Here is a 23295-nt window from a genome sequence, read left to right as displayed (position 1 = left end):
TGTAAAACATCCCTGCGTGTCTGACACCAACAACCAACCCAGACCTTTCCTTTTGTTCTCTGTAAGCATTGTCTCTCTTGAAAGGGATGCTGATTGGCATTTCTGAGTAAGCTCTTGCTGTCTGCTGAGTGATTGGACCATGAGTCGACTAAACACTTAGATGCTACTTTCTAGAGAAATACACAAAAACTCACATGACTAAACTCTGACCACAAAATTTTCTGCATTCTCTTTCCAACTTTTCAACTTCTGTACAAGCAGGTCAGGTGCTATGCAAAGCAGGCTCTCAGTGTAGCCATCTAAGGGAATGTTGCCTGACACCCAAGGAGTAAGCACTCTCCCATCCAATTAGCACCACAAACATGTCAAGAGATGGACTCAGTCTCCTCCCACCATTATCCCTTCCCTGTCTGTCTCCAAAAAAGGACCCGAACATTTCCCAAAGCACCAACACAAAAATGGAAGTGTAGTATTCGGTTCCTGTTCTCACAGACAATTCCAGTTAGTTTTTCAAATATTTTGAGGTAAGTTTGTCCTTACAAAAGAGTCACAAAAAATAGTACAAAGAGTCACCATGTGCCCTTCACCCAGTTTCCCCACAATGTTAATATGACCATAGCATAAGGATCAAAACCAATAACACTGGATGTTACTTACCTCAAAAAAATCACTAAAGCAAACACGAAAATAACACTGATACAATACTAATCTAGCTACATCATTTATTCAAAGTTCAGTCTTTACACTTTGTACTTTTTCTGTTCCAAGATCTGATTCAGAACTCACACTACATTTAGTTGTCCTGGGTCCTTAGCCTTCTCTAATTCTCGTTCAATTTTGTTTTTCACAAATCCTCATACTCAATTCTTTTTATTCATTAAGAATCAGAAGTGCTCACAAGCTCACAGAAGACAGTAAGACTTAATAAAATTTGGGAGTAGGAGACAAGGGAAATAAGTTACTAAAACTCTCAAACCAAATGCCTTTGCCTATTTTCATCAATGAGAAGGGCCTATTTTCATCAATGAGAAGGGCACAGACGTGTCTTTGATCGAGTACAAGGTACGTTCCATATCCACCTGTATAAGGGTCAACTTGTTAAAGAAATTACCATGTGAATCTGCTCTCCTAGATATTTGCTGTTTCCGTAGAAACATCGAATACAAAACTGGCCCAAGGCTGACACGATTTTTTCTGTCTCTAAAAATACACTTCAGGAAAGCTCATGCTTTCAATGGTTACCAGAAATATAGTGCTAAAGGTCCCCCAATTTGAGTATTTTTATCTGTACCATGCCTCAAAAGCCTCATCCAAGAGTGTAAACCTGACAGTGTTCTAATTACAAGAATCTTCTATGGCATTAGTTGCTGCTGGTATGTGCCAATTAAGAACTCCCAACATTCAGTGTCATTCACGTGCAGAAAATACAGAGCCTGGTTTGGAGATTAACCTAGTGTACCGACCTCTAAACTAAAACATGAAGAAATGAATGAGGGAATGGTCCCTAAGTGAGGAGAGGAGATTAGCTTAACTAATCATTTCACTGTGTATACGCACATCAAATCAAGTTGTACATCTTCAATATACACAAATTAAAATATATAAATAGATCAATAAAAGCAGTGTAAATAAAACATCCTGAAGCAGTTTTGAGGTAGGTAACAGGAATGCTTCAACAGAAATTACTCTCTTTTCTAAATGATTTTCTTTATTTATTTGAGAGAGAGATAGTAAAAGAGAGCACAAGAGTATAAGTGGGGGGCAAAGAGGGAGAGGAAAAGGGAGAAGCAGACTGACCACCAAGCAGAGAGCCCAATGAGGGGCTCAATCCCAGGATCCTGAGATCATGACCTGAGCCAAAGGCAGACACTTAACTGACTGAGCCACCCTGGTGCCCCAGAAATTTCTCTTGATGAGGATTTTTATGTATTTTACCTTTGCCAACCTTGACAGAAATAGCTGTCTCATATATGTAAACTTTGGTTGTTCAAACAATCATCTTTACATGAATCAAAGGGACATTATGATTCTTACCAGGACCTTGGTATTTTTTATTAAGTTTTAAGCAGCCTATGTACTACAACCAGATGCTACCTAAATTCCTCAGACTTTGGAAGAGAATCATGCATCCTTTCAGCATTCAGTAATATTAGGCCTAGAACAATATATGTCATCTACCACCACTATTCATGCACCAGCTGGCATCTGAAGATTTTGTGCCCTTCATTCCTTAAGACAAACGTGCCCCCTCAGTCATTACGATCCCAGCACAATACTGCAAAACTTTGAAACTGTCAAACCTACCATAGAGTGCTCAATTTCTTTTTCTAGAAAGGCAAAAATTCTATTTAAAACTTATCTTAGCAAAAACAATATTAAACAATTTTCCTTTAAAACAAACCCAGAAGAAATGCAATAGCTTGACAAAGCCCAAGTTATTGGTTTAATGAAGATTTTTGTTAGCTAGAACTCCCACCTGAAATGACTCATTCAAAACAGTATCTGTAAACATTCCCAACTTGCTTTGAAGACCTCATTTCAAACTGCCTCACAGCCTTGAAACTCACTATTCCAAATGGCATGCTGATAATCACATTAAAAGATTGCATACACCTGATCTTGATTGAATCTATTTGCTCATGCTTTGATCAAGATATTTTTTATTTTGATCAAGATATACTTGATTCAAGATATTTTCTGGAAAAAAAAACTTTTGTCTTTAAACATTTTTTTAAATTTAGATATAAAAACTAAAGATTCACCTCTACTAATAATACTAATCTAGCTACATCATTTATTCAAAGTTCAGTCTTTACACTTTGTACTTTTTCTGTTCCAAGATCTGATTCAGAACTCACACTACATTTAGTTGTCCTGGGTCCTTAGCCTTCTCCAATTCTCATTCAATTTTGTTTTTCACAAATCCTCATACTCAATTCTTTTTATTCAGTAAGAATCAGAAGTGCTCACAAGCTCACAGAAGACAGTAAGGTTGCTCTAAATAGCAAGCTTTCCATAAGCACTTAATATTTAAGTTAAAACACTAAAGAGGAAACAATATAATTCATATGAAATGTCTGGAACAGGGAAATCTACAGAGATAGAAAGGAAATGAGTGGTTGCTCAGGGCTGGAGGAAGAAGAGGTAGGAAGAGGGCAGTTAAAGGGCATGGGATTTCTTCTGGAAGTGATTAGAATGTTCTAAAATTGACTGTGGTGATGGTTGTACAATTCTGAATATTCTAAAAGATGTTAAATTGTATACTTCAGGTAGATGGATTATCCAGTATATAAAGTATATCTCCATAAAGCTATTAAAAATATTTAAGAGGAGATTGTACACCACAAAAAAGATCCCCACCAGTTAGGTGGACATATACACAATACACAATACTACATATTTATATATATATATATATATATATATATATATATATATATTTATGTATATATATGTACATATATATGTACATTATAATATTCCATTAATAACTTCTTATTTCTAAAAGATGAAGAAGGGGGTGATTGTCTTCATAATTAAGGCCCTAGAAAAACTAGTGCTTAAGAGAAAAAGACCATGTCTATTTCTTCATGATTACAATAACCCAAATTCACTGGCTTCAATAATGTTCTAAAATTGACTTATACCTACCACAGCTTCAAATCAATCACTGGTGTTATTTTCAGTGTCGAGAACAAGAGCAAGGTTTAGAGAGACAGCTACTGACATGGGGCAGACCCTCCTAGAATTTCAAGGAATTGCTTGAGATTTGGAATTACGATGGCTGGCATTCCCCCAAGGGTGCCAAGGCCACAGTCAACTCCAGCAGCAACTTACTCCTACTCACCAGGCCCAGCCTCTTTATCGGATACATTAGTTGAAACATTAACCCTAGCCGTTCAGTGCCTGTCTTGAATTGTACCATTCAACCCCTCACCAACCTTCCATAGTACCTGACAACCACGTCCCTCCTTAGCAAACTTTAATCCCTTTTCTGAAGTCAAAATGCCAGGTACCCGTAAAGGCAGTCACAGTGCAATGACCATGATCCAAGGCTCTGAGCCAGAGAGGGCTTAGGGTGGGGAAGGCAGTAAGAACACCAGCTTCCTGAGGTGTACAGCAGCAACAAAATCAGTACCCTTGACCCCTGGATCTGTCCCAGTCAGCCTCGTCTTTTCAAAAATTGATTTAGAAGCAAACGCTCTGGGATAAATACTCCATACCCCTGCTTCAAAAAAAGAAAGAAAGAAAGAAAGAAACCCTTTTTCAAGAAAAATGCAGAAAAAAAATAATTTTATCAACTCTCTTTTATGAAAATATTCCCTTGAATAGTTTTATCAACTTTTAGCAAATTTTCATGGCCAAGAAAAAAAGTATTACTAAAATAATTAATATTTTTATAAGACTTGACTTCAGCAATATTAAAGTACAAAAATAATGTGGCTCAACATTTTGTAAAATCCTTAAGCTTTAATACCAAGTTTTATAATCAGTTCCTTAATGAACTAGAAGTCACATTACCACTGGTAATTCTCCCAAATATAGAATGGAGATGAAACAAATACTCAGAAGTCATTTTATAAAATAGCAAGGGCCACATTTTAATTTCTTAGACCCTATTCAGTGTATTCTGAAACTCATGTTCATAGTATATGCCATGAACTCAGAAACTATATGAATATTTAATATGATATATTGCAACTAATGCAATTATATTCTTATACAAGACTTTAAATACAATAGTTGGTAGCTACGTACTCTATTCCTAGCCAACTTCACTGTATATTCCCATACTTATTCCTCCCCCACTCCAAAAATGTACAAATGGAAATATACAACAGGTAGCCACTTGAACATTCAGATAATAAAATCAGCCTCAAAAGTCAGCTTTGCACTGGATTACAGAACAAGTAGTGAAGCCACATTATCAAGGCTCTTAAAAATCTTCACCTTCCATATAATAGAAAATGTAAACAAAACAAAGACCCTTATTTTCCCAACTTTAAGCATGCTTAAATGGATACTAAAGTCAAAGAAAATAAGAGGAATTAAGTTAAAATACTACTTGAAAACGTCTTAAAATTTAAAAAGAAAATTCTTCAAAAGAAAAAAATTCAATTCTACATCCTTATATTGTGCGTGTGTATTAGCCTAACACATTTACTATTCAAAGACTATCATATAGTGAAATATATAGCATAGTACTATATTTATAAATTTCCTGAACCCCAAAATCAAGCAAAGAAAAAAGAGACAGGATATAATCTTTTATAAAGTAACCTTTCCATATTTTTAAAAGCAATTGAATAGAAATAGATATAAGGAATGAAGAAATGAAACTGTATCAGCAATAAAGGATTCCAGACCGTTTTAAGTATGTTCACAGAGTTGAGCAATCACCACCTCAGAATGAAATCCCATGTACATTAGCCACCACTCCCATTTCTCAATCTTTTCCCGCTTCCCTAGCCCTAACAGTCACTCATCTAGGTCTCAATGGATTTGCCTCTTGTAGACATTTCCTGTAAGCAGAAGGAGGCCTTCTGTGCCTGGCTTCTTTCATTTAGCACAATGTTTAGGTCTCACCCCTACTGTAGCATGTATCTCTATTCTGGATCTGCCTTGTTACGGCCGGTAGTATTCCATCCTATGGACAGACCACATGGTATTAGGTTGTTCCACTTCGGGGCTATCGTGAATAATGCTGCTCCGATCATTTGTGTAACTGTGTTTGTGTGCACACAGGTTTTCTTGGATCTTGGGTAGACGTAGGTAGAAGGATTGGTGGGTCTTATGGTAATTACACATTTACCCTTTGGGGAACTGCCAAACTGTGTTCCAAAGCAGCTGCACCATTATTCATTCCCATCATCAACGTATACAGAGGGCTTCCATTTCTCCCCATGCTCGCCAACACCTAATGCCTGTTATCTGTTTGATTAGAGCCATGTGAGTGTGTGAAGTAATAATTCATTGTGGCACATGCTCCGTATTTTAAACCAAGCCCACTCTTTCTTCAATGGGCCCTCAGCTACTCTTGTAGGCTACACTTTGAGGTGAAGAACATGTCCCAATGGTCATTCTTAAAACCGAAAATAAAGCCAGGATAATCTAACACTCCCTTAATAAGTGAGGGTATCACCTCCATTTAAATGCACCACTCTTCTACCACAAACTCTATCAAGCTATAATCATGCCCAACAGCCAAACCTTTTCAATACAGATATCAGGCTAAGCATCCCACATAAGCGCCAATGCTGTAATGGAATACTTAAACATGCAACGAAGATTTAACCAGAGCTTTCCAGAAATACCGGATTGAATTCAAGCTCGTCAATAATCCATGTGTAACCAGATCATTTAACTTGTCTACATCTGAGCATGGAGTTCTGAGCCATTCACAGAACTACATCCTCTGAAGTCACTCACGTAAATTTGTCTAAGTCTGAAAGTTTAATGAAATTTGAAAAAGTACCAAAGCCCATGCCTAAAGATCTAGCCTTGCGCAGCAGAAAGAATCTAAGCTATAGTAAGAGAAGGTTGGTGCTCCTTGCAGCTCTATTACTCAGTAGCTATGTCACCACAGGTACATTATTTAGTATCTTTCTATCTCCGTTTCCTGATGTGAAGGTAATGCCTTCAAGAGGTTACGAGGATTCCCTGATCTAGTACAGCTAAAGCATCTAACACAGTAGCCAGCCATAAAGTAGATACTTAAATATTAGCGGAGAGAGGGATGAAAGCTAACTCTAGGCAAAGTTTCCCAGCAAATAAAGACCTCATAACCAATGTTGGGGACCAGGTAGGGCTGAATGCGAGTCCTTGTGACCTGTGGGATTCCCTTAAAAAGCACTTCCCCACATTATGGTCTGCAGATTGATAAGGTGAGCTGTCATTTGGCTTAGAACAGGGCTAGGAGGAATTCTTGGAAGGGAGCCCAGGAACAAAAAGATAAGAGACCTCATTTTTGTCAGGGACACAAGAATAAAAACTTCCTTAGGTCTCACGGAAAGCCTGAGCCCAGGCTGTATTCACACGACCCCATTGGAAGCGCAGGTAGAGACCGCCAGGCTCTAAGGGGACGGGGAGGGGGTGGGGAAAGGAAGGGGCTGGCGGAAGAGAGAGGGGTGGGGGCTGACTAGGTGTGTGGAAAAGCTGCCAAGAGGAAGACGAACCCCATCCCAGCTGTGAATTAAATGTCCTTGCGTCTCTCCGCCGCCTTCCCCTACCTGATCTGGTTGTCACGGAATTTGTTGAGATGCGGTTGGTTGAGGTAAATGGTGCGGGCTGGTGCCTCCAGCTGGTCTCCAACAGACGTGGCCCGGGACATCTCATCCTCTGCCTTCTTGTAGCCCGAAGAAGGACGAACAGGTCCTGCAGAGACGGGGCGCGGGCAGAAAACAAAACACAAAGAAGTCACGCCAGGCGAGAGGCAGCGAACGCGGGCTGCTGGCGGGCGGGGACCAGCTGGGAAGGATGCTCTGGGCGCTGCCGGGCCGGCCTATGTACCTTGGCTCCCCCTGGAGACCTGCCGCCGCGGCTGCTCCCGGCTCCGCCCCGCCCCCTGCCGCGCCCCACCCCCGCCCTGGTCCCCTGGGCGGCGAGGAGAGAGCCTCTGCCTCCGCCAACTCCGCCCCGCCCCCTCCCGCGCGGCTGCAGCGTGAGGCCCGGCTGGCAGGGGCACCGCCGCGGGCTGCAGGGGCCGGGAGGGGCCGCGGGGACCGCGGAGCTGGGGCCTCCCGCCTCGTCCCCCGGTGAGCTCCCCCTGCGGGCCCAGGGACTGCGCTCCGGAACTCGGCTTCCTGGGCTGCTTTGATTGTGCTTGGGACAAAGACACCGGCAAAGGGGATGTGCCCTGCATTCAGTCACCGCATAAAAGGATGGTGAAAGCACATCTCCATGCCCTACAAACGATATTCCCAACCCTCCGGGTGATGGGCTTGGCTCCACAGAGATCCTGAATGCACCAGCTGCTTTTCTCCCCAGAAACGCCCAGCAACCTGAGGGATGCAGGATCTTTCATTTCATTGCTCGGGTTAGGTGTCTGTGGTTAAGACACAAGCAGGTCTGTCTCCTTAAGAGTTGATTTCGGTCCTACAGTCAAGCTTCTCTGAGAGCTCAACCTCCCCATAACCTTTAGGCAGGGAGGTGTTGGCTTGGAAGATAATGATGTGCCCATTACTCACATGGCTACACCTGAGTGCACACAAAGCTGATCAACCCCATCTCCAACAAGAGGTATTCAGCATCACAAGAGGCAACCCACCTCAAGAAGGGACCTTCAGGGAGGGGTGCCTGAAGCAAAGGATCACAGAGAAAGAAATGCCTATACAGCCTCCTCTCCTTTTCCTTACGTTGTTTCCACTCTAGTATCTGCCACGCTTTCCACCTATCAAAGAGATGAATGATGTCTCCTGTTTGGGAAACGGACATCTCATTTCAGTCACCGTCTACTTCACAGCTACAACAAATATTCACTGACAGGGAAAAATCTTGAAATAGAAAATTTTGTCTATTGAAGTGTGTCATCTTTTTTCAGTGATTATAATCCTATTATAATTTTTATCACAAGAGGGGACAACCAAAACGTGAAATCGGTTGAGAGCTGACATACTACCCCGGAGAGTATTCGTAGCTGGGTCCCTGGCCACACCAACCTGGCTATTCCCCATTAAGGGACTGTATCCTCAGATCCTCACCCTCCTCCAGGCTCCAACCTCCCAGGTTCCTCTGGCTTCTAGGGTTGGGGAGTGAGGGGAACTACTCTACCCTCAACTTATAGACAAGGGGCAGCAGAGAGCAAAAGTCCCTACTTCAAGCCTATCTGGCCTGAGAGTTCAGGCTCTCAAACCTCAGTCAGAGAAGGCTGGGTTTTTGTTTTTGTTTTTTTAATTTTTATTGTTATGTTAGTCACCATAAAATACATCATTAGTTTTTGATGCAGTGTTCCAAGATCCACTGTTTATGTACAACACAGAGTGCTCCATGCAATTCATGCCCTCCTTAATACCCACCAGGCTCACCCATCCCCCCACTCCACCTCCCCTCTAAAACCCTCAGTTTGTTTCTTGGTCTGGGTTTTAAAGCATTTGCTGATTTGGAGCACCTAGGTGGCTCAGCAGTTAAACGTCTGCCTTCGGTCCAGGTCATGATCCCAGAGTCCTGGGATCCAACCCCATGTTGGGCTCCTTGCTTGGTGGGGAATCTGTTTCTCTCTCTGCCCCTGGCCCTGCTTGTGCTCTCTCATTCTTGCTCTGCACACTCAATCTCTCAAATAAATAAATAAATAAATAAAGCATTTGCTGATTTAAGGCACATAGGCTAGTTTCAAAAATATTCCCTATATAAAAATACTGCTTTTCTCTTGGCCCACTTATTATGCTTTGTCTCCAGCATTTACCATCATTACCTGACATTATTCATCTAGTCTAGCTTCCCAAGGCCAAGGGCAGACGCTCCAGGACAACAGGACATGTTTTATGCACTACAGTGATCTCGACACCTACAACAGTGCCTGGCACATAATGGGCATTCATATTTGCTAATAGAATAAATCATTTTCTTACAAAGCCTTGCTTTGAATTCTCCAGGCAGAGATGCTGTGATATGCACAGAGGGCTCAAAGGCCATATACTCATATGGGTCAGAATAGTTAATTGCGGGGCGCCTAGGTGGCTCAGTCATTAAGTATCTGCCTTCAGCTCAGGTCATGATCCCAGGATGTGGGATCAAGCCCCACATTGGGCTCCCTGCTCAGCGAGAAGCCTGCTTCTCCCTCTCCCACTCCCCCTGCTTGTGTTCCCTCTCTCGCTGTCTCTCTGTCAAATAAATAAATAAAATCTTAAAAAAAATTAATAGTTCATTGCTTATACTGTGTTCACTCAGTGAACTGCATGGTGCCCCCACCAATGGAGCTCCCACAATTAACTAAATCCTGGTCCCAACCTCCCAGATTCTGCCTTGTTTTACTATGCTTTAAAGTAACAAAAAAGGGGGGGCTGCGTGGCTCAATCAGTAGTGCACTGACTGTCAATCTCAACTCAGGTCTTGATCTCAGGGCTGTGAGTTCAAGCCCCATGTTGGACTCCATGCTGGGTGTGGAGCCCACTTAAATAATAATAATAATAATAATGTAACTTAAGAGATAGGAGAGGGCAGCCACAGTTGAGAATCACTTGTTTATATGCTGCTGGGAACACAAAAAACAAAAGATATGGCTCCTGATATCAAAAATTTTAACCAGTTTAAGGCTAAGGTACAACCATGGTTACCAATAAGCCACAGTTCATGACAAGTGACTAAGAGTGGACTTGAAGGTGCCAAGGAAGGTCAGGAGTCAGCAGCCTGTTCATGCTTGAGGAGAGCTGGTCAGAACAGAGTTTGAAGACAGAGATGAAAGCCTTAAAGTATGGGTAAGGTTTCTATTAGGAAAGAGAAGGACAAGGATAGTTGAAAGAAGAATAAAGAGCTTAGGCAAAGGCCCAAGTAGACAAGATGTATATGAAACCAATTGAACCAACCAAACAAAAACGAGCAGTGAGGGTCTTGGGGGGGTGGGGGGAGGGCAGTGGGGTGTGGGGATGAAAAACTGGGGTGGATTTAAATGCCGGGCAAAGAAGCTTCAACTACATCCTGAAGGTCAAATGAAGTCCCAGATGGTTTCTAAGCAGAGGAAAAATACAATTGGCAGTGATAGACAAGTAGGAGCAAAAAGAGGGGAGACTTTGTAGATAAGGAGATCAGGTAGGAAATTAATTCTACATCTAGAAGCAAGATGTTAAAAAGCAAAAATTAAATGGAGAATGGGCAAAAAACATGGACAGAAGAACCACCTCAGAAGAGAGCCCTGTAAGACTTTTTTTGGACTGAGTGTGTGGGCCAGGAAAAAAAAAAAAAAAGAACACTGGGTAATTGGGATTTGAAGAAGAGATGATTGGGACAAAAAAAGCACTACTTATAGAAATAAGAACGGAAACAGTTTTCCCAAACAAGAATGTAACTGTAGGATAACAAATATTGGGGTACAAAACAGTTATACCATTAGTAATAGAATTACATGAAATAGTGTCTCCCAAGCATCTACCATACACGAAGCCGGCTCACCCTTCTATATTACAACAGGGCCAGTCCTAGAATGTTATTCTAGGTAGCAATCATGATAGTTCCCTCCTACCTAAGACTCTGGTGACTTTCTTCTACCTCAGTGGCCTCATCTTGACCCAATCCTGCTTTGGAGAAAAACATTAATCTTTTCAAAATATCACACATCTGTTGAAAATGTATTGCCTAAAGAAAACACTATACCATATATAGTGAAGCACATTATGACTAAGGTTTCAAATTCAGACTCATGAGATGAATCCTGAGCTAATGCATTTTGAAAATACCACCAGGCAAAATTAGAGTAGATGCTTACCACTCCCCCATACAAACAAGCACAGTGTCAGCAGACAGTGGGAGTTCAATAAATATCTGTTGAGAAAGAAACCAAAGTAAAAAGGATAAAGAGAAACAAGAGTAAGCAAATGCACAAGCACTAAGCTTCCCTACTACAAAATGAAAATGAAGACAAGATAGAGGACAGCCAAGGGCATGAGGGCGGGGACTTCATCTTGCTCATGGCTTTAGCACCATCATCCCAAATTATGCCAAACCAGTAGGCAGTCTGTAAATACAGACAAATAAAGGGCTAATGTAGCAGGTCCTTTTTGAGGATGCTTACCCAGCTACAGAAGCCCAGACTCCCTTATCTGGTAACTGTACCCCTCCCCTCCCACATATAGGCCAGGGAGCCCCCAGACAGGTCTATAAAATGCAATCCCCTTCATCCATCACAGCTCTCTGTCCTGAGGACAGTTACTTGGTCTAAGTTGAACAATTAGGAGTCTTCTGGAAAGGACAGGGGACCTAAAGAACACGGTTTCTGTATATGCCTGCTCTATGAACATACACTCTCTGGGTCTCGTTGCATCTTCTACGCCTGGGGTAGGCCGGGGAGTAAGGGTTTCTTTCAGAATGAAGATGAAGCTGTTTCATGGAGAGCAACAGAAATGGTCACAACAACTTTGTGGATTCTGGGTAAAGTCCCCTCCTAGATGCTAGCTATATTAGGGTCTTTGGGTCCATGACCCACCCTGAATAACCAGAAATGCTAACCAATACTGTAAGGGAGCACACAGAGAACCTATTTTTCCCTTTAAGACAGATGAGCAAGTAAGGCTAACAAGGAGGGAGAAATATCTATTCACATATAGATCACCCTGGTGGGGGGACAAGGGGGTGGCCGCTGGAGGTAAGGTTTTAGTTGCCTCTGACACAGGAGCCCTGAAATGCCACAACCCACACCCAGGGAAGCCAGATCTGACAGAGGAACCTCTGCATGGCAACATTTAGGTTTGGATAAACGCAGAAAGAGCTGGAAGGTGATCAGCTAAATAAAGAAGCCCCTCCTCCTTTGAGACTTTCTGCCAGGATAGGAGAAAGAATTCTAAGAAACAGAGATGGATGATAAGCACAGTATCCTGGTGGAGGGCATTCTCTACAAGGATAGATGAAGACTCGGGAAGGGGCAGAGGAAAGCAGGCTAGTTCTCATGCACATGCCACTGACACCCACTACTCCTTCCACAGGCCCCAAGCCACACTGCGGCTCTAGCTTGCCTGTGAATCTCCTCTGACTCACTTTGTTCATGTCCTGGCTCAAATTTCTCATTCCACTCACACAGCCTGTCTGTGGCAACAGGGAGGTGAAGTCACTAGCTAGGAAGCAGGGACAGTGCTAGACTTCCCACTGGCAGGTGAGCAGATAGAAGTAAGGACAATGCCTCGTGTCTCCTCATTACATAAATTAATTCCATGGAGATTGTTCTGGGAAGAGAATGAGAAATCTTAACAGGTTTCAGAAATTTGTTCCTATCTAATTAAGTATATATTATTTTATGATTATTTATATAACATACATATTAGCATGAATAAAATTGGTCTAGGGAGTTAAGAACCTCAAAGAGTTAAACACAAAAGGGGAGTTATTGTCAGGCCAATTTTTACTAAGTATTTCGTTGCCTTAAGCAACACAGAAATAAACCCTTCACTCTGAACTGCAGCATTTTTCTCTAACTCAGAACTCCAAAAGATGCTGGTAAATTATCTAGTCCACATCCCTTGCAAAGAAGTTTTACTGTCTCACAGTAGAAATTCTTGGGAAAGAAATACTCTAGCCTTGCTAAGTCAGAAACCTATTAAAGTGGTGAACCTTTTCCCAGAACCTCTGCAACCAGCTCTGTGGGTAGTCAGAATTTGGTTAGACACTGTTGTAATACAGAGAATTTGGCTGGTCTCTGTCCTGGCTTTCTGGGTAAGCTTCTAACGCCTTGGAACCACCCCCGTAACTGGAGTGTCTTTGTTATTCATGGTGGGCCCCGGGGACCACACCCACTTTTATGCTTATGAGGTGACCCTGGTGGGCCCCTAGACCATTTTAGAATGGGGGTTGACTTTGCCAGAAAAACCAACCATGTGTTTAGAGGGTTGGGGTCTGACCTCCCAACTCTGGAGAGGAAAGGGGACCAGAGACTGGAATTCAAACATTTGACCAATGATCCGATTAATAATGCGTATGTAATGAAACCCCAATAAAAACTATGGACACCAAAGTTCAGTGACAGGCCCTAAGGACACGGAAACTTCATATGTGGAATCCTCCCAGACCTCTCCCTGTGAGTCTTTCTCCATTTGGCTGGTCCTGATTTGTATCCTTTAGGATAAAACCTGTAATTCTGAGTATAATGACTTCTGAGTTCTCAGTATTTCTAGTTTATTATTGAAACCAAAGAGGTAACGGGAATCCTTGAATTTGTAACTATTTGGTCAGAAGTACAGGTGGCCAAGATATCCCAGAGATTGCAGCTGCTGTCTGAAGTAAAGAAGGTCTCCTAGAAAATTGTGCCCTTAACCTATAAGGTCTGAGCTAACTCTGGTCTCACAATTGCAGACATTACTCTGTGAACTCTAGAATGACAGAACCAAAAGGGAGAATTTACAAACAATCACGGAAGTATACTAGGTCAGACCCAAGGTAGGATGAGAAGCCAGATCTGCAGAAACTTGAATCCAAGGCTCCATCATTAGGACAGGCTGCCTCTATGAGCTTCTGCAAGTCAGGACAGCATTTGAGCCCTGGTTTCTTCATCCGCAAAACAAAAATCAATGGTCTAAATCTAGGATTGGCAAACTTTCTGTAAAGGGTCAGACAGTAAATATTTTAGGCTTTGATCTACATGTGACCTCTATTTTTTAAACATAAAAATCTTAAAAAGGTAACAATTCTTCTCTCATGGGCCAGATTTGGCCCACAGGCCATAGTTTGCTGACTCTTCATAAAAACTAAGTTCTTTCACAGCTAACAAAATGATTACATGCCAACTTCCACTTCAAGGAAATATTAACTACCTTCCATATCAACAAAACAGAATATCCAAGTTTTTGGGCTTTTGTTACTAGAGTTAAGTTAACTTTGTATTTTCTCCTAATTTTTTAGGTACTTTAAAAGTATGTGAAAAATGGTTCTCTCTACCTCTAGAAAAATTTCCAGGAAAACAGGACAATCACCGTAGAGCTTCATAACAAGAGGCATGTGTGTGTGTGTGTGTCCCCTCCGCTTCCCAAAAGGTGTTCAAGTTCAACTCTGGCCTCTACCTACATTTACAAAGATGTTTCATAATCCTTCAGAACACAACAGAAAGCAGTCCAGCAGCTGGGGAAGCACTTGAGCTGGTTATTCCTCCTAATCAAACACACACAATGAAAATGCAGTGCAAATGCATGATGTGATTATTCCAGCCCTGGCGGACACATTTTGGAGGTCTTTTCTAGACCCCACTTGGCACAAACCGCGTTTCTCTGAATATAGCAACTGTTATCCATTTCTAACCAAGGATTAAAAAGAAACACAGAGAGGGACACTCTTTGCTGCCAATACTTACTGGCTTCTCTTGTCTCTTTTTCAGGGATAGAGAAAGTGAGAGGGGAAGTAACTGGCCCTGGACTATTTAGGATTTTAAATACTGTTGGGTGCTGAATTTATTTAAGCACAGATTGGGCCCTTCCTAGATCTAAGGCATTTTGCCAGGGAGAGGGAGGGAAAGGTATGCAGTTTAAGCCACGAACTTAAGCTCTAGTAGAAACAACAGAAATAAATGAGACCAAGGAAAAGGAGAACCCAGAGGACAGAGAAGACTGCCAGTCTTATCTAGGGCCAAAGAGCGGGGCAACTTCATGGGGGAAGCATTTGAACCAGACTTACAAAAACAAGTATGGCAGTCCAATTGGGTTGTGTGGGAAAAGAGCGTCCCAGGAACCATGGCGTGTGAGCCAAGGCACGTGCCAGTGATAATTTATTTACAATCTCGTTGGCTCTGGCACCATGGGTGAAAGTGGAGACACGGTAATTTGAGGCGTTCTTTCCAGTAAGTGCAGCAATACCAATCAGCCTTCTTTTTCTCGAAACCTGTTTTTACACCTTAGATCATTTAACTAATTCAAATACAAGAAAAGGCAAATGTGTTTTCAAGGAAATATCTTTGATATGTAAAAGCTCATCGACCAAAAAGAAGGCTAGATTTTACAATACTCAGTTCAGAGGATCATTCTATACAGACTGGATTGGCTGAGGCTTGAAACACAAGTCCCGTGGCTTCTCTGTAGCAACACCCTGTGTTGCTAGGAGAGATACTCATTTCTCCTGGGGCCAGGAAACTGGGCGCAAGTTAAGGACATCAACCTTAAAAATCGCGATTCAGTACACATGAATGCAGTCTCTGAACAGTGACTCTCCTAGGAGAGGTGCAGTTTTCTCCCAAGGTGTTTTGCCTGTCCTCAGCATTTGGAAGACACACAGTGTCTGTGGCCAGTGGTTGGAGGGAGAGGGTAGATTCACTACATGTTGTCTCACAGCTAACCCACCTGTCCAGTGTCATTAGTGACCAATACCTCTCTTGCTCATGGTCATCAGCCCCCTATCAGCAGCCATGCCAGGATCAGCCCCTGGAAGGCCCACTAGCTTTTAAATCTGTTCCCAGACCCCATGAAAAGTATAGGTGGGCAAGTCAGGAAAATGAGACCTCGCCTTACCCAGTTTTATCCTCAGGTATATCACATGTCTCCCCAGAGAGGAAAAAAATTAAGATGTTTCTTTTCAGATTGATGTCTTTTCTTGCCACCTCTCTCCCTTCCACCTCCTGAAGAGCAAAAGGACAGGTAAGCTCCTTCAGGTACGTCCCTGATATCATTCTCTTTCTGGATCCCAAACAACCCTTTACAAACCCACTGAGGTAGCTCTTCTTCAATGCAGAACATGCTTACAGTCAAGCCCTCTAAGTCTGTTGTAATCTACAAAATCTCCTCATAAACAAAAGGCTAGCTTGCCTATCACTGCTATTTTTGAGAGGGATAAGGTGAAGAAGACACCTTGATAGTTCTCTGTGCAGATCTTCTAAACTTTCCCAGGGAGGTGGAGGCATGGAAATCAAAGGTCAGGTATAAGAGAAAGGCACATTCATTTGCTCCAACTACCGTCCCATAGCACCTGTAAATCTGCCTGTCAGGTTTGCTTTTTACCACTAGTCATGTGACCCTAACACCCTTTATTTCTATCAACAATCTTAATGCCACCTCCAAAATTACACACTATCAGACCTGAAAGAGTCAACCAGGAGGCCAATTTTATTCCCGATTGCACTGATACAACACATTCTTTTCCAGTGTGATGGCTTTTCCTGACTTTCTTGTTGATGTGACATTTTGTGTATCACGTTTCTTCTCAGACACAGAAGTGAGAAAGTTCCAAATGTGGAAAAATCTTTGAGAAGGAGGAGCGAAGCCAAAGAGATGCAGATGGAGTCCATTAACTCCCCAGCATCCTCCACCCACGGGCATCGCCAAACCAATTAGCTGCCTTCACTATGTCACTGAGAGGTCATAAATAGTTACAGTAAGAAGCACAACAATCTTTTGTTGAGCCTGGTGTAATATACACTCCATGTATATTAACCCATTTAATTCTCAAAACAATCACAAGGACCATGCGCACTTTGGAAATAATGAGAATGGAGTAATTTACCAACTAGCTCAGTAACTACAAGTCGAATTTTTTCCTTACTATACAAGTCATTTACAGGACCTACATCATAAATAATTGGGGGGAGGGTCTTCCAGGAGTTTCCTAAAATAGGCAAATATTTGTTGACTATCTTTTACCCTTATTAGGTTTCAGCTTATTTTTTTCTTTAACTAAAAGCATATCACCAAAGTCTATGCATTAAAGTAAAAAAAAAAAAACCTCCCCCAAATACCAGGGAGCATGGTGGTGGCAGTAATGATTATGGGATTGGATACTTAATCTAGGAAAGCCAAGCCTCTAGAGATTCAAGTGCCCTGAAGGCAGGAACATGTAGAAGAAACCAGTAGGTCAAGCAGGCAAGCAAAAAGATTGAGGCAGACAGGAAGTCATTCACATATCCAAGGTTCAGAATATTCTATGTGCACAATGCCAAAGTCAAAACTTTCTCCTGCATTCAGAGAGCTTGTAATCTGGTGAGGAAACAAATTAGTGCAGAATAATATAGCACAGAATGTCCACGGTTTCCTTTCACCTGGATTTTCTTCCTTTTAGGGTGTTCTCCACCCGCCAACAACTGATCCTTAAGCAATAGCCCAGGTTATCTCTCCTCTGAGAAGTCTTCACTCATCATACTCCCCCAGGTAGAGTTAGAGGCCCGTCTCCTAATCAGAGGACCCTTAGTATAACCAGGCAGGAAATTCCTCCAGAAGGCACTTTTCTTAGTCTTACACAACCTATATCGCCATATACAACCATCCAGTGTGTGCATTTTCTGTGTCATAATTACTGTTTATTTGTCTTTCTGATTGAAAAGGTCTCCAGTTGGGAAAGTATGAACTGTGCCTTGTTGATCTTAATATCCTCAGCATCTGTGGGAGGGGACGAAGGGACAGTGAACGCTGTGGGTATGTGGGGTCTAAGAGAAAGATTAGTGCTTCCAGCTGAGTAGCAAAGGGGGTGTTACTGGTTGGAGAGATTGAGGAGATCTCTCACTATAAAGCCAGTAACTGAACTCTACGTGAAGGGCTCTAAAGGGCAAAGATGAGGAGGGACATCCACAGAGTAAGACAAAGCCATACGATGTGAGCCGCTTCATGCAGCCTTCTACGATGTCCTCTGAGAACTGCGCTCTACCCACCTCCACACCCAGACAGGTACACAAGAATGACAAAATCTCCTAGCCTTGCGTCCCTACACAACACTGCCTCTGAAGGCCAGAGCAAAGAGCAGGGAATGGAAAGACCATTTTGATCGATAAGGTACAAAAAGCTAGATGACTGAGGGGTGAAAACATACAAAATTACACAGGTGTAGAGTAAGAAATGCTATGATAGAGCTACATATCAGGGAAAATGCTCAGGCAAAGGAAGGGTCTCTAGCTGTAGGTTGGAGAGCTGTGGGCACCAGAAGGACAGCAGCTGATTTTAGAAGCATATCAAAGGAATTAATGAACAAAGCCTAGGAGTTGACTGGCTGAAAGGGAGGGGAAAGACCAGAGACTTTCCATTTTCTGATGCTCTTCCTTTACCCATGGATTTCTGATCATTTAAGCAATTAGTTCCCCCTTGAATGAAAGGATTTTCACAATGGACTATGAAATTGTAAAGTTAATACAATCAAATATACTCTCTGTGTAGTAGATATCCTTATACCCAAAAATTCTATAAAGAGGAGGGAATTTGAGGCCCAAATAATAAAAACATTACATATTTCTCTGGGACAAGAATTCAATCTACCAAAGACACTACTTAAATGGACTGAGTATTACAAAGACCTGCCAGAATTATCCCAAGCTCTCAGTAATGTCTGACATACAATCCTGGCTCATAACTAAGTTTCTGTGTCATACTCCACACTGCAAATCCTTTGCTGATGCACTAGCAGCAAGCGTGATCACAACCAGAGTCCTAAATTGTTTCCAGAACTTCCTTTTAATACCTTTTACTCTGCTGACGATCCAGCTCAGTTCTCCATATCTGTGGTTGAAAACGCTGGGGTAGAGGGAGAGAGCACTCATCAAGGAACTACACCACTATAGAATTTAGGGACCCTCTCCAAAATGGACCTCCTTGCAAGGAGATAAATGGACTTATAAAATGGAAAGAAAAAAACACACACACACAAAAACAGCTACTCCAGAAGATCAGTAAATGTGATGTTACTATGACCAAAGTAGTACTTAAAGTTCTGTAATTAGTCCAAGCCATTAAGATGGTGATGGGCGCAGGCTGGAACTTGCCAAGCCTGGTTCAAGAGGTTCCCACTGAGCCGTGATCTTAGCCCAAAGCTCTGCCAGCCCAGCTCTGCTGCCTTCCCTCTCTTCCATGGCAGGCAACAGATCCGCACAGCTGTAAGAAGGCTCTCTTGGCTCAGTCCCACAACACGCCACCAACACCCCTGCATCTTTCAAAGGCATCTCCCCAAGAAAGCTCTCCTACTCCTCACCCCATCTCAGTATCCGTGCTCCCTAGATCTAGTGTATCCTGGTTGCAACATCTATTTTCCCATCCATAGAAAGAACAGTTTCGGGACGCCTGGGTGGCGCAGTTGGTTAAACGACTGCCTCCGGCTCAGGGCGTGATCCTGGAGTCCCGGGATCGAGTCCCACATCAGGCTCCCAGCTCCATGGGGAGTCTGCTTCGCTCTCTGACCTTCTCCTCGCTCATTCTCTCTCTCACTGTCTCTCTCTCTCTCAAATAAATAAAATAAAATAAAATAAAATAAAAAGAAAGAACAGTTTCTGCTGTCATTTGAATAATCACAGTAATGGCTGAACTGCTGTACTATGGGTTGACTGAGTACCAACAAAAAAATGAGGCATACAACAATTGCAAAGAGACAGCCAACCAACAAAGGATCAGGCACCAGAAATAAAAAGGCCACCCATTTACCCCAGAAAGACACAGTCCACAAGATCCAGAAATGGAAGGATAAACCAGCAGTGATGCTCTCCCAAGTGCTTAATAACAGAAGTACATATTTCATGAGGAAATAATTCCATTTCCATCTTCAGCCCTTACACATGTGGAAGGCTGTCATATTCGTTTCAAACACCAGTGCTGGTTGGCGGAGAGAGTAGGTTATCTGAACTTATTTTCTTAAGATACATTTCTTTCTTTTTTTAAATTTAAATTCAACTAGCCAACATGTAGTATATCATTAGTTCCAGATGTAGTGTTCAGTAATTCATCAGTTGCATCTAATACCCAGTGCTCAATACATCACGTGCCCTCCTTAGTGCCCATCACCCAGTTACCCCATCCCGCCACTTACCTCCTCTCCAGCAACCCTGTTTGTTTCCTATATTTAAGAGTCTCATGGTTTTTCTCTCTCTCTGATGACTTACCATTCAGTTTTCCCTTCCTTCCCCTATGATCTTCTGTGCTATTTCTTATATTCCACATATGAGTGAAACCACATGATAATTGTCTTTCTTTGACTGACTTATTTTGCCCCACATAATACCTCCAGTTCCATCCATGTCGATGTAAATGGTAAGTATTTGTCCTTTCTGATGGCTGAGTAATATTCCACTGTATATATGAACCACATCTTCTTTACCATTCTTCTCTCAGAGGACATCTCAGCTCCTTTCATGGTTTGGCTATTGTGGACATTGCTGCTATGAACATTGGGGTGCAGGTACCCCTTCCTTTCACTACATCTGTATCTTTGGAGTAAATACCCAGTAATGCAATTGCTGGATCATAGGGTAGCTCTATTTTTAACCTCATGAGGAACCTCCAAACTGTTTGCCAGAGTGGCTATACTAGCTTACATTCTCACCAATAGTGTTTCCCAGTCTCCTCATCCTCGCCAACATCTGTTGTTTCCCGCCTTGTTAATTTTAGCCATTCTGACTGGCGTGAGGTGGTTTCTTATTGTTGTTTTTATTTATATTTCCCTGATGCCAAGTAATGCAGAGCATTTTTCCATGGATCTGTTGGCCATTTGTATATCTTCTTTGGAGAAATGTCTGTTCATGTCATCTGACTAGATTATTTGTTTTGGGGGTGTTGAGTTTGATATGTTCTTTATAGATCATGAATACTAACCCTTTATCTCATATGTCATTTGCAAATATCTTCTCCCATTCTGTCGGTTGCTTTTTAGTTTTGTTGACTGTTCCCTTTGCTACGCAGAAGCTATTCATCTTGATGAAGTCCCTATTTCTTAAGAAAAATGCAAATAAACTACAAATGTTTTTCAAGAGCATGGTTTGAAATGTGTTACCTAGAGATGATTTATTTAAAACCCATTTACCCAGAATATATCCAGTGTTGCTAAGATTCAAACATCTCTTTGTTCACCCTCATCTCTTACCGTCTGGTCATAGCTCAAACTTGAGCCATCTTGGACCACTTGCTGCACCTGAAAGAGCTCAGTTCTCTTTCTCACAGTGAGACACCTGTGGCTCCTACTACTTTCTTCACTTGGGAAGTGACAGATAGGAGAGAGCACACAAAGAATGTGCCAGGACACAGCCTCCCCACATTTCCCCAGCTCCTGCACTCATGAGCATGCTTTTCCATGCATGCTTTCCTTTTCCACTTTTGCTTCTCTTCCTCGTGGGTCACATTAACCTCTCAACAGATTTCTAGGTCCACCTGGATCTGTACTTTCAGAAGACAGACAAATCTGGACCCCGGCTCTTCAGGAATTGAGGCAGAGCACACAGAGGAGGTCAGGGAGCCTAGCCGGTGACTGGAAGCATTACCCTGACCACAGCATATATACTGAAATTCTATGATGGCTGGTAATGCCTTTCTCCCTATGAAAACCCATTTTAGGGCAATCATGGCCTACACAGTTCAGGCCTAAGCTGGAAGCAAGGCAGGAGCCTCAGCACAGGAGCAGCTGGATACCAAAATTATCTACTCAGGCACTGAATAAAAAACAAACTTGATCTTTTTATTCCTGATTAGATTTTATCACTTTCTGCTGAAACAATATAGTTTGAAATCTAAAGGGGAAAGCCTGATTTACTTTAAATAGTGTAAATTTTAATGATGTGAAAAATATTTTTCAACTTTAATTTTCTGAAACATTATTTATGTAAATGCCTTCTTTTTGTATATTTCATAGGACATGCATCTCTAGGCTTTATCATTGCCAAGGTGTACAGAGAATAAAAATATAAATTTATGAGTGTAAAAAAGAAGCCACATAATTCAAGTAGAATGACTAAGATGACAAAAAGCAAGTTTATCCTTTACTCCATAGGGGAACTCGTTCATAAAAGCCAACAGCACTCACCATGCTTCCTATTTGTACCTCCCCCTGGATACTTTCTCTGCCAGAACTTTCTCCTCTGTAGACTTTAATTTTCTCCTCCTCTCAGAGAATAACTTGAGCTTTCCGAAAGTCCTGTTTTTGGGTCCTTGAAATCAAGGTCTTTCTCATTTCCCTAGAATCTCTGGCATTTAACAGGTACTCAAAGTGAATAAGTGGATTGTCTTTATACTGTGGAAGGCACGGAATCCCTCCAGGAAGGACTGACCTGAATTAGAAATAGTGCAGCATCCTCCCTTGCAATTACTTCCCAAATATTTTAATTTATCTTTCCATCCCACATCCAGTCTGTCAGGAAATACCATCAGCTCTACCCCCAGACCCCGAATCAAACTACTTCTCTCCTCCGTCGGCTGCTACAACCCCAGATCATCCCATCACCAGTCCTCACTTGGATATCACAGGAACTTCCTAATCCCTCTTTCTCCCACTTTCCCCACAGGATGCAGTCATGTTTTTTTTTTTCATGTGTGCAATTGTACTCAAAATGCCTTAATTAAAATCTTCGGCTAATGGAAGTGGTGGTGGTTGGCGGGGGGGCAAAGCCCTAAACTACAGGTGGGCAATGCAACTTAAGATGTCAGGACTATTTAAATGAAGGCTTTATTGTAGCTATTCAAACATAGAAGGGTGGTGTGAGAACAAAGTCAGCATATAACAAAGGGCCATGTAAAAAAGTCCAGAAGAGAATTCTTGATTTCCTTAACTTTCCTTTTTGAGTCTCCCCCACCATCCAAAACATTGCTCAGGCCAAAGACTTAGGGATATTTCATTACTCACTTTTTTTTTTATCTTGTATATCCTATCTACTGACATGTCTTACCATCTCCTCTGGCTCCCCATTGCTACAACCCTAGTTAAGACCGGCATCTCTCTCTTGGGCTACTG

The 23295-nt window shown here is 42.1% G+C and overlaps 1 protein-coding gene across 1 annotated transcript in view; it reads right to left on the bottom strand.

Annotated features, from left to right (window-relative positions):
• Positions 1 to 23295, bottom strand: part of ATP8A2 (ATPase phospholipid transporting 8A2) — a 617557-nt gene that overhangs the window by 515566 nt on the left and 78696 nt on the right. The window contains exon 2 of the mRNA XM_044249456.1: positions 7230 to 7374. Within this exon, the coding sequence (XP_044105391.1) occupies positions 7230 to 7374 (145 nt within the window). The remainder of the gene's footprint in view (positions 1 to 7229; positions 7375 to 23295) is intronic.

This window comes from Neovison vison, chromosome 5 (assembly GCF_020171115.1).
Source record: "Neovison vison isolate M4711 chromosome 5, ASM_NN_V1, whole genome shotgun sequence".
In the NCBI taxonomy this organism is placed as follows: Eukaryota; Metazoa; Chordata; class Mammalia; order Carnivora; family Mustelidae; genus Neogale; species Neogale vison.
This window is presented reverse-complemented; position numbering and strand designations above follow the sequence as displayed.